The sequence below is a fragment of the Gossypium arboreum genome, chromosome 12, assembly GCF_025698485.1.
Source record: "Gossypium arboreum isolate Shixiya-1 chromosome 12, ASM2569848v2, whole genome shotgun sequence".
NCBI lineage: Eukaryota > Viridiplantae > Streptophyta > Magnoliopsida > Malvales > Malvaceae > Gossypium > Gossypium arboreum.
This window is the reverse complement of record NC_069081.1, coordinates 17,394,967-17,406,683: the sequence shown is the minus strand read 5'-3', so window position 1 is coordinate 17,406,683 and position 11,717 is coordinate 17,394,967. Positions and strand designations below refer to the sequence as shown.

Genomic DNA, 11,717 nt, shown 5'->3' with positions numbered 1-11,717 from the left:
CACAAATTGCAAATAGGAAATGCACTGCTCTTCATGCTATTCAATCATATGCCGAGACACAATTATACATACTTTTGTAGTTTATTGATTGGGAGAGCACAAGTTGAGGGTAAACAAAGATTACTGTAGGGGGAATTCATTAGATTGCCAAAAGGAAGCAATATCAATTAAGCATTAATTGATAAAATAAATGTTAATCTAACACTTACAGGTAAGATTGCATTTAAAGTTAAAAGGGATTGCATCGGGTCATTTTATATCCTTGAAAACCATGATCAAATATTTGGTGTTATTCCAGAAAATAGAGAAGGGTATATAAAAAGCTAAGTACAAGTAGCAGTGAAACAATCTACTATACATTAATGCTAAGGCCAAATATAAGTTGCTAACTTATACATTCTTTGTTTCTTAATTAATAGAATTGAAGAAAATAAAAATGGAAATGAAAATTGTTTTAACTATTACTGTGGAATATGTATTTTCAATTTAACAGCCCCCCAACGTCTCTAACTGAGAAAGAAGAAGTATTCTCGGGCATGTTTCCAGCATGGCGTAGCCCTAAGGTGAGGGAGACATCACCAGTAGTGGTCCCGAACCTTATGAGCGTAGAACCAATATCACTGTCATTACCAGGCCTGGTGGTGGTCCCATAATCGGCTGAAACAATGCTGCCACGACGGCACGTGGTGGTGCCATCGACACCATAGGAAAAGGGTGGCGCCACCTCAGTGGCAGTGGCTTTGAAGGTGGTGGGAGGAGGAGGACCAGTAGCAATAATAGTGGTGTTGGTAGCACTAGTGTCGTGGTTGGTGCACTGTTTTGCTTGGTTTTCCGAGAAGCCTTGTCTATTGATTGCAATGAGTGAAGGGTCGTTTTTCATGGCATTGATTTCGGATCTTTTGCCTCCTGCTGCTGCGGTTGTTGGTGGTGGTTCTGACGGCGTTGATGCTGCTGCGCCTGCAGTTGTCGATGGCGTCGATTTCTGTGCACTGTTGCCGTTGTGTCCCTCATTATTATCTTCATCCTCTTCTTTAATCTCTTGTTGGTACATGTCTTCCACCATGGGTTTCCACAATCGAACCCTGGCATTTATGAACCAATTTGAAACCTGCAAATTATGCAAACATTCATTTCATTACAATTTAACACCACATGCATTTAAAACCCCTGGAAAAGACAACAATTCAATGATTGTTTAACTAACAAGACAGTAAGCAGTGGTTACCCTTCCTATTTTATTTGTTTGGTTTTCATGTTAACAACTACTTAGCGTCCTTTTAACATTTAAAATAAAAATATAATTAATTAATACAGAAAACAGAAGTACCGTACTTCATGAACCAATAGGTAATGTCTAATCGTCAATTTCTCACGTTTTGCCTCTAAAATAATGTCTGTTTCTTACAATAAAGCTCCAAGAAAACTTGAGAAATGTCTAAAAGCAGGAATGATTATTAAGGTGGGGGAGCACTCCATTTATGACCTCGAAATCACTATCTTTTTACTTCAGAGTTATAGAAGACGTAGGGCTAGAGTTAGGTGTTTGTCTTTCCTAACGTATGTACTTTGCATGTTACAGCAGCAGCCACATGTTTTTGGCTTCCATGAAACTAATTAAACTTTAACTGACATAAGTGTTAATTACATACCATCATGGTTGCTATATTAAAAAAAAAAAGAATGAATATAACTATGGCGTAGTAAAAAAAGCAGCTAAAAGAGTTTACTGCCCCTGACTTTGAACTTTAAAGTACTACAGAATTTATTTTAGGTTTATTTATGGGGATTTATCGTGTTGGAAGGGTAAATTAAGGGGGGAGAGAGAGACAATCAGACAAGTAAAAAGGAGGAGAGAGAAGCAAAGCTGCAAACATTTTCATGTCTCATCTGCTTGTGTACTTTGTCTCTGTATGCACTTTAAATATATAATAATAATCTGCTAAGTCCCCTCACCCATTCAGTATTTATCTCTTCCTATTTCAGAAACCAGAATCTATGTCGTGGGGGGGTAAAGAATCATAAGGAAAGGGTTTCTTTATATCTAATTCTTTTCTAAAATGGAATGTAAAAAATTAAAAGAACAAAATTGTCTGAAAACAGTTAAGTAAAAAAGAAAGAAATAAAACCCTAAATCCATGCAAGTTTTTCTTAACTTCCTATGGTCTTTCCTTTTCAGTTCTTCTTAGTTCTTACCAGTGTTTGGCATTATTGTAAGCTGTATGTTATGTCAATGTAAACATATGTCTATTATTAATAAATTTAAGAGAACCAACCTGATTTTTCGATAAACCAGTCTGTCGAGCCAGCAGGAGCTTATCAGCGTCGCTTGGGTACCTGAGAGAAAGATACCAGAAAATGACATCAGAGTCATTGCCCAATACCTTATAGAGAGCCACCAATTTTTCATTTACACCCTTAGATGGGATTGAACCCTTTGTTGCTTTCTTTTTTTTTTTCCCTGCCTGGGCATGGGAATCTCTTCTAAGAGATGAAACATCATCAGCAACAACATCAGTTCTTTTTTTTTTTTTTTTGTTCTTTCAGCTGATTTCAACATCTCTCACTATTTACATTTATATGACTTCTTAATTAGTATAGTAATAAAAACAAAAGAAAAGCAAAAAGTTTTTTTGTTTGTATGTTTGGGCATGTTCATGAATTATGACAATATGAGACAGTGAGAGAAAAATGGTCTGTTATGTCAATAAGGACTGCCATCTCTGTGAACTTATGCTTGAATAAAGTTGCTTTTTAATAACTAAATTCTGGGTCTGTGAGTGACAAAGTAAAAGCTATATAAAAGCTGAGAGGGAAATTAAGGGCTTTTAACAGCTTTTTGGCAACATCCTGGGAGAGTCTGCATTATTGTTTTTCTTTAAACACTAATCACAGAGGAGAAAAAAGAGTTGGATTTTGTGAAATAATAAATTGTCATTTATGTCACCATATAAATACTTACTTATGATAGATTGTGTTTCAGTTTTTAGTGTTAGAGTAGTGTGAGATAATATTAATAAAGGCAATAAAAAAAAGGCGTACGGGTGAAGAAAGTGTTCGAAAAGCCAGGCTCTCAAAATGTTGACAGAACGTTCAGGCAGCCCCCTTTGGGGTCTCCAAGCTTCTTGTTCCACCATTCCCATTTGATGGAAGGCTCTTTGTTGCCTTAAGCTTTGTTCTAACACCCTTAACCTCGGTGTCTCTCCCATTGTTATGCCTGAGTTCCCAGCTCCATCTTTTTCCCCTAGTGCCTCACAGCTATGCTTCAATTGTGCTGTTATTGCATCTTTCAAACACTTGAAATGCCTTGACATTGCCTTCTTTGCAAGGGCTGTGTAAGGAACTGCTGCCCCGAAACCCATCACTAGATCAAACGAGTTCACCACCGTTTGCATTTGCTCACAGTAATGGTTGTATCTCCGGTCCACCTGCAAACCCATGAATTCCCTTGTTGTTAGTGTTGGTAATAGAGGAAAAAGACAACAATGCTGACTCCATGACATGATTTGACATTCTTCCTTGTAATCATTTTGACATGACTAGTTTAAGTTAAACCCCAAAAGAATCAATGCATGAAACAAAGCTTGCTACAGTGACATGATTTGTTAATGGAAAGTGGAGGGAAAAAACAATATCCTATAGCTAATTGATGGGCTTGTGTGAGTAAACAAAGACAAATAGTATAAGAAAATGAAAGGAAAAGGAAACAACAACTCTTTTCTCTATTGTCAACCAAGTTATATTAATTATTACCTTTCCTTGCAATATTATTATGATGATGGGTATGTATGGTGCAACGCATATGTCACGTTTATTAGGATTGTGAACAAGCTAACTGATTTTTAAATTCATATTACGTCGACTAAATATCTTAAACACAACCACCAATACAATGTTTGAGACACGAAATTTAAGGAATAGAAAAATCGAAGAGAAGGCTTAATCAAAAACTCTACCACTAGACGACCTACGGAGTCCTATTACACCTGCAGGCTTTGTTGCAATCTGGGTTTTCTTTTATTTTAAAAATGGTGTTCGGGATTTTCTTATTTGTGTGCTTAAAGGAGTAAAACAATAAAAAAAGATTGAGCCTTTGACTATTGAAAGAGAGAGAAGATGAGAAAAGAGATTACATGCCTCATCAAGCATGGATAAAAGTTTGACCTTCCTTCTTTGATGTTCAATTCTATCAGCTGTTGATAAAGGAGGAGGGTCTTTTGTTGATGATGAAGAACCACCATCGCCGTTACTACCGGGAAGATTAAAAGTAGGGTTTGTGTTGTTTCTACCAGACTTGTTTCTTTTAAAGTTTCCTCTTCCAACACTACAGAATTCTTCCAACAATTGTTGAGCAGCTTTGACATACTTTGAGTTTCTAATCACATTAACCATTCCTAATGAGGATCCAAACCCAACGTGAACTTGATGGTTTTCCCCCACTCCACCTTGCAGATTATGATGATTATGGGTAGCCAAATTCTTGTAGTGAAATTGTGCTGCAGCAGCAGAAGAAGAACCCGCTTCTTGATTATAGTACATCCTCAGTTCTTCAGCTTTGGCAGCTTCCAAGTGTAGCAGAGAAGATGAGAGAGAAAGCGAAAGGCCTTGGCCTTCTATAACACCTCCAATTTGACTTGAGTTGTTTAGCTGGGAACCGGTGTCATCTCCTTCATGAGCACTATTAGGAACCCAAGTAAATTGAGGTGGAGATAGTACAGTACTTGTAGTACGGAAAGTCCCTCCAGCTGGACCAGATACATTAAACCCTTGAAGAGATGTAGATGGGTTTGGAAGCAACATGTGGAGAGTATTAGAAGAAGATGATGGAGGAGCAGGAGGAGATGGTGATCTTGGCTGTGGATTCATCAAGAAAAGATTCATGGCAGCTGCTGAGTCGGCATTAATGCTTGGTAACTGCTGATGTTGCTGTTGAGCTGCTAAAGTGTCACGGTTATCATGATTTTTTGATTCACCTACCAGTCCCAAACCCCCAACCACACCTCGCCTGTTGCTAAACCACTCGTTGCTATTACTCGGTGGCCTGTGTGCTCGATAATTAGGCTCTACGTGCTGGTCTAATAACTCGGCAGAAGCGGCCACACCTGTAGGGAAGTCGAACATCTCTGATAACATACCTTCGGCTTCATAAACAGGAAGAGCATTTGATTCGATCCCTACTAATGGTAGACTCGGCGGCTCAAAGCCTTGAACTCTTTGTTTATCTCTCCGGATCTGCTGTACTAAGTGTTGCTGCTGCTGCTGTTGGTGTTGGTGTTGTTCTTGGTGGCTCATGGCTGATCTCTCGAAGCCATTGGAGAAGCTGAAGATGCCAGCAGCTGCTTGGTGGTGGTAATCTTGGGACATAGAATTTGTAGAATGATTACTCTTTTCTTGAAATGGAATTTGATGAAGAATTGATGGCGTGACTGGTGATGTAGCTATTCCCATATCAATATCTTCTTCTTCATGATCCTATATATCCTTTGCTTTGCTTACTTGCTCTCCTTCTGCCAACCCTCGAACTCTTCTGTCCTTCACCTTTTTTCCCTTCATTTATGGATCGGTAACCCATAAACAACAACAAATAAACACCCATCTTGAAATTAGTGCTGTTCATAACATAAACAATATTATATTATCAAACAAGAAAGAAAGCTATACAGAAGGAAAAAGAAAAAAACAAGGGATCAAAGTTCTATCTCTTCATTTGGTTGTAACCCTTTCATAAAATTGAGCTGTGGAGTTCATATTTGAAGAGAGTGTAATATAATTAATTATATACCATAAGCAGACCTTGTTAGAGTTGCAGAGTATGAAAGGATGTAAAGCTCTTAGACATCGTTTTCTCTTCCTGTGGTACTGAAAGCCTTCTTCAATTCCCTCACTCCTTTCTTTTCTTTTCCTTTCTCTCTCTCTTTCTCACTGTATCTGTGTGTCGTCTCTTTCTTCCTCTTTCTCTCCTTTTTTTTCCTCTTTGTTGCTCTTTGCAGTAGTGAGTTTTCTTTTCTTTTTTTTTTCTTTTTTTCTAAAGAAAAAAAAACTCTTCCTGTTTGAAAAGAGGAGATGAAATATATAGCCAAGAAAAAAGTAATAAAAAGGGAAAGTTATAAGGAAATGAGAGGAAATAGAAAAATGAGGCTGAGGAAAACTGGCATCTCTTTCTCAAGAAAACATGTAATAATAGCCTTAGCCTCACCTAAGAGAGAGAGAGGGAGGGAGGAGAGAGGAAAAAAAGCAAATTTTAAAAGAAAAAAAATGTGATCATAATGTAAAATTAAATAATTGACATAGGACCTCTTTTAGATAAAAAAAATTATAATTTAAAATTATTTGGATTCAAGTCTTCATTCCATAAAAAATTCAGATTCAATTATCCTACAACATAATCTTTACTTCTAAAAGATAATGAGTGCTTAAGTTGATTTGTTTTGTTAATTTATACATATTTTAATTAAATTTGGATTCAACATTTTAAAGAGAATTGTATTTAATCATCACATTTTTAAAAAGAATTGGTTTATCTTTTAATAAAAATATTGATTAAAATAGTCTAAGGTAAGAACATTAATATTTATATTTTAACTATTTATAATATAATAAAATAGTTAATTAAGGAGATAATTCAATCAGAAAAATTACTAATTTTTGTAAATAATAATGCAACAAGTTTTGCTTTGGTAGACAAATTTCGATGTGATTTTGTAATGAGATATTGATTGCAAGGAAATAGTGTTGGAGTAAATAGGAAAAAAGTTAAAGGATTATCTTTTCTTCCTTAAATAGATATGCAATCAAGACAAATTTGGATATTCCCTATATTTATCTCAAATATTATCCAAGCTATAATGATAACTTATATGAGGTAATGTGATGGAGATCAGATTTGATCTTTTTCAACTAGCCTACTCTTAACTTTATTATTCAAGTAACAAACAATCGAGCTGAACGAGGACAATTTCAATTCATTGCAAATCAATGTGTTTTATATGCTTATATTAAGCTTTCTATAGGAAGGCTTAGTTGTGAAGAGTGTTATTATAGATGTATGGGAGTGAGCCTATAACATGTATAGTTTTTATAGCGTTTTAGTATTTAGATTAATTTTTACTGTATTTTATAATTTTATAATTTTTAAATTATTTATGTTTTATTTGATTTTTGTTAATTTTAGAGTTAGTTTAGGTTTACTTGTTATTTTTCTCTCTACATTGTAGGTTTCGAATTAAGAACGAAAGACTTGGAATATAGAGTAAAAAAGTAGTAAAGAGATATATGCGTGTCAAATCAAGTGAAAATTCATTACGCAAGTGCACATGTCGAATCAAGTAATAAAGTGATAAGAAGATATTGTTCCGAGGAGGACCAAATTCCAAATTACTAAGTGCCAACTACTCAATTTTATCTAATCTGGATCAAGAAAATCAATTTTAATTACTATTAAAATTAAAATAAGAAAATTATGAAAATTCTATTAAACTAAAATAATGAAAAATGTTAAGTTTCTCAATCAATTTTTAAGATCTTGGAACTCTAACTTCACTTATTCCAATTAATCAATTATCTTTCATTCAATTGTTCAACCTATGTAATTACTAACCCGAGATTTAATGATATTAAGTAGACCCTTCTAGTATCTAGTTAAGTTAATCCTCCTTCCCCACTAGCTATATTCCTATGCTAGGCAAGTTGGGCGAATTCACTACTATCAAACCTATTGGGTTGCTTAGGGTATCAGGTATATGTAACAACCCTAACCCGTAGGCATTACCGGATAATACACATCATTCACAAACTTTTATGCATTCATAATCTAAATTCATTCAACTCATTCACATTGTCCCTTATAAGGTCCTACGATACCTTAAAACATGCTTAAAAGAGGTTCGAGACTAAACCAATAACATTTGAAAACTTTGAGAAACTTAAAATTTTTTTATGCATTTAAGGGTTACACGCCCGTGTGAACAGGTCGTGTGCCTCACACAACCACCAGACACGCCCGTGTCACAGGCCATGTGAAAATAGGGTATACATACTGATTTGTATCACACGGCCGAGAACACACCCGTGTGCCATGTCCGTGTGAAAACTAGAGGGGTTATTGACTTGGGTCACACAGCCAGCCACACGGCCAGTAGACACGCCCGTGTATCTAGACCATGTCAAACCTGTGGGGTATACTGACTTAAATTCGAAGGGTACTCTAGGGGACACATGGCCTTGTACCCTGATCGTGTGTCGCACACGGCTGAGACACATGCCTGTGTGGAAAAAAATAGGTTATTTGTAAAGCCAATTTGCCACCCTTTTTGCATATACCTACATAAGCTCATATGGTACCAATTTAAGTCACAATTATGCAACCAAAACTCATCAATCAATCCACAAATATACCAAATCCAATATTTCAAGCATATCATTTCACCATTTCTATCCACTACCAAAACATGCCATTGATAAACAACCAATCTCATAATCACCAAACCATCTCAATTTCCATAATAAACTTGCCAATCACATAGCCAAAATATATATACCACAAGCACATATATGAACACATATCATAAGTTAAATTTACATTCAATATTACCATCATTCATAAGCCAACTTATATAGCCAAACAAATACCAATATTTACAAGCCAAATCTCATGGCTAATATCATAACTCAAAATATATCAAGATAACACTAGTCTATACATGCCATATATCATATTTACTAGGTTTCAAAAGTACCAATAAAGTGATCGATAGTGTGATGACGGTTCTTGACGATCCCTGAGTCCCAGCTAGCTTTGATTATTTATTAAACATAGACAAATAGCACACAGTAAGCTTCATAGCTTAGTAAGTTCATAAGTGAATAACTGAATTCATCAAATATATGTAATTTAACTATTTTCATTTTACCAAATCAAAATCACATTAACCACAAACCTTTCTCATGTCTCAAAACATGATCAAATACCATCTTATTGAACTTTCTCAATCTAATACTTGAGTAGGTTCTATACGTACCTATATTACCTTATACTAACCTCTTTCTCAACCACGTCATTTATTTTACCCATTGAACCATTTGGAATAGAAATCGATACTCAAAGATCACAATCGATAAGTACTTATACCATGGCCCGTAGCCAAATCAAGGTAACTCCTCTCTAAATACCTATACCATGGCCCATAGCCAAATCAAGGTATTATTTGCACCCGAAGTGCCGATATCATGGCCCGAAGCTAATACATTAACCTAATGACATGTCACTAGCATCCTACACTATTCCTACGATTTCAACCGGGAGTTTCACTTATCGATTTCATCGTCGAACACATCCGTATAGTCGTATTCACCATTCAAACATTATCCGTAATCTCATAATCACATTTTATGCAATACCAAAGCATATAACATACATTTATAATGAAATTACCACATACAAACTTACCTCGTACTCGGAATTGACGAATTGGATCGATTACTCGATAACTTTCGATTTCCCCTGATCTAAATCCGAATTCTTTCTTTCTTGATCTATATGTATTCAAAATTAACCCATTTAGTCAACTACTCATTCAATTTAATCCTTAAACACATATTTGGGCATTTTTACACTTTAGCCCTAAACTTTCACATTTCTTACAATTTAGTCCCTATTTCACAAATACACAAAATTCATGAAATTTCTTTAAACCCAAGACTAGCCGAATTTCATATAGGTCCCTAGTAGCCCATATTTTTCTTTTATTTCACATTTCAACCCTTCAATTTACAAATTTCACAATTTAATCCATAATATGCATTTTTACCAAAAATCACTTTACAAAACATGATAATCTATCATTTATCTTTCATTTTTCATCATCATCTATCACAAAGCTCAAGCATTCATCAATCGCACTTCACAAAATCATCAAAAAATTCAAAAATTAAGACATGGGCTAGCAGTACTCAAAGCATCGATCACAAAAATATAGAAATCATAAAAAATGGATCAAAACCATACCTTAATCAAGCTTAACAATGGCCGAACCCTAAAACATGAAGATGGCTTCTTCCTTCTTCAATTTTTGATGAAAAAAGACGATAAATGGCCACCATTATGTTTTGTTTTAACTTATTATACATTAATTCCATAATTACCAAAATAACCTTTAAAATAGACATTAAAATTCACTTAATAAATGACCACTTATGTCAAATTCCACTATCAATGATTTAATATCAACATAAGGACCTTTTTATTTAATAAGCCATAAAAATTAGACACCTTTATCATATAGAATGCAATTTTTGCATTTTACGCGATTTAGTCCTTTCGTCAAATTAAGCACTCAAACTCTAAAATTATTTCAACAAATTTTCACACATATATAATCACATGCTATAAAATTCAAAAATAATATTAAAATAATTTTCTAACATCGAATTTGTGGTTCCAAAATAACTGTTCTGATTTAAGCTAAAATCGGGCTGTTACAGTATATTCCTATTCTAGCTGCAAATTAAAATTTTTATCAACGCTACTAAATTTAATCCCAATCTATTCAGTCAAGATCTAAATCTTAATTTTTTTCAAAGAAAAATCAAGATTATCAGATTAATACAACTTGGTGCCCAAACAAGCAGATTAAATAAGCATGGCACTAAATAAATAAATTAACTAAAAATAAGATCCATCATCATTCCAAGAAAAGAGAGTTTAGTTCATGTTGATTTGAGAAAACATCACAAGAGGAAATTCAAAACAAACTTTCATTGAGAAAAAATTAAAAAGAAATAATCTAGAGAGAAAAATAATTAACAAACTAATGTCGAGCATTCTGGATCTCCTTTTCTTCTCGTCTTTGTAAGCTTGAAGTTTTCCTTAGTATGAGAGAATTGTTCCTTAGCCTCCAAGATGATTCTTTACCCTTTCCCCCATTTTCCTCTTAAATTATAAACCTTATTTTTAGGGTTTTAATCGTTCCACTCGACTGGACGCAGAATTGCGACGGTACAGACTGCTTGTTGTTTGGAAATTTTGAATTGAAGATTGTGCTCCACCACCCTAAAACCTAGTGGAGTGGAAGACTTATCTTTACTACTTTTTACTTTATACTCCAAGCCTTCCATAATTCATTCAAAACCTACACTATAGAGAGGAAAATAAAAAGTAAATCTGAACTATCTCGAAAAATGATAAAGATCAAATAAAATATAATTAAGATGAAAAAAATAAAATGTAATAAAACTAACCTAAATGTGAAAAATGTTATAAAAACTATACTAACATAACTCTAAATATGAGAGTTATCTCATCCTAAAACTTAAGTTTTTTGCTAGTTCCTAGGAAAAGAAAAAGGAAATAAAAATAAAAATCTAACCAACTCAAAATTTAAACCCACTAATTTTGCATGTTCTAAAAAAATTCCTCAGTGTCTCAAATCAAAATCTTGTTAAAACAATCTATGAATTCTAAGTTATTCCTTACAATTGAAGCCCAATATGTTATGAATATTTTGAATCTAGCAGTTAAAACAAAAAAGATTACAGTGAGGTAAAAATTTGCCACACCCCAAAAGCGGCGAATCCAAAAAGGTAAGTGATGTATGTATGTAAACTGTTTTGGCGCATTATGTAACAGCCTGTTTTTAGTCAAATGTGGAACAGTGGTTTCAGAACCACAAATATGAAGTTGAAATAATTTTAGTATTATTTTAATATTTACAGCATGATATTAT

The 11,717-nt window shown here is 34.3% G+C and overlaps 1 protein-coding gene across 2 annotated transcripts; it reads right to left on the bottom strand.

Annotated features, from left to right (window-relative positions):
• Positions 1 to 252: 252 nt before the first annotated feature.
• LOC108479820 (BEL1-like homeodomain protein 4) lies at positions 253 to 6,265 on the bottom strand. Of its 2 annotated transcripts, none has more exons than XM_017782629.2 (5): positions 5,791 to 6,265; positions 4,135 to 5,606; positions 3,040 to 3,425; positions 2,274 to 2,334; positions 253 to 1,108 (listed from the first exon to the last, which is right to left on the bottom strand). In XM_017782629.2, exons 2-5 carry the CDS (start codon positions 5,443 to 5,445, stop codon positions 482 to 484), a joined length of 2,385 nt encoding a protein of 794 aa, XP_017638118.1. In that variant the 5' UTR covers positions 5,446 to 5,606; positions 5,791 to 6,265; the 3' UTR covers positions 253 to 481. The 2 variants fall into 2 exon arrangements, with proteins under 2 accessions (XP_017638118.1, XP_017638117.1); XM_017782628.2 differs by having other exon boundaries at positions 4,135 to 5,544; positions 5,791 to 6,263.
• Between the last annotated feature and the right edge of the window lie 5,452 nt (positions 6,266 to 11,717).

Bases quoted from the DNA above. Each gene is read 5' to 3' on its own strand.
- LOC108479820 (XM_017782629.2), bottom strand. From the start codon at position 5,445: ATGGGAATAGCTACATCACCAGTCACGCCATCAATTCTTCATCAAATT. The intron at 2,335-3,039 runs GTACGCCTTTTT...TCTTTCTCTCAG, and splicing joins TTCGAACACTTTCTTCACCC to GTACCCAAGCGACGCTGATA. The intron at 1,109-2,273 runs GTTGGTTCTCTT...CATAATTTGCAG, and splicing joins CTGGTTTATCGAAAAATCAG to GTTTCAAATTGGTTCATAAA.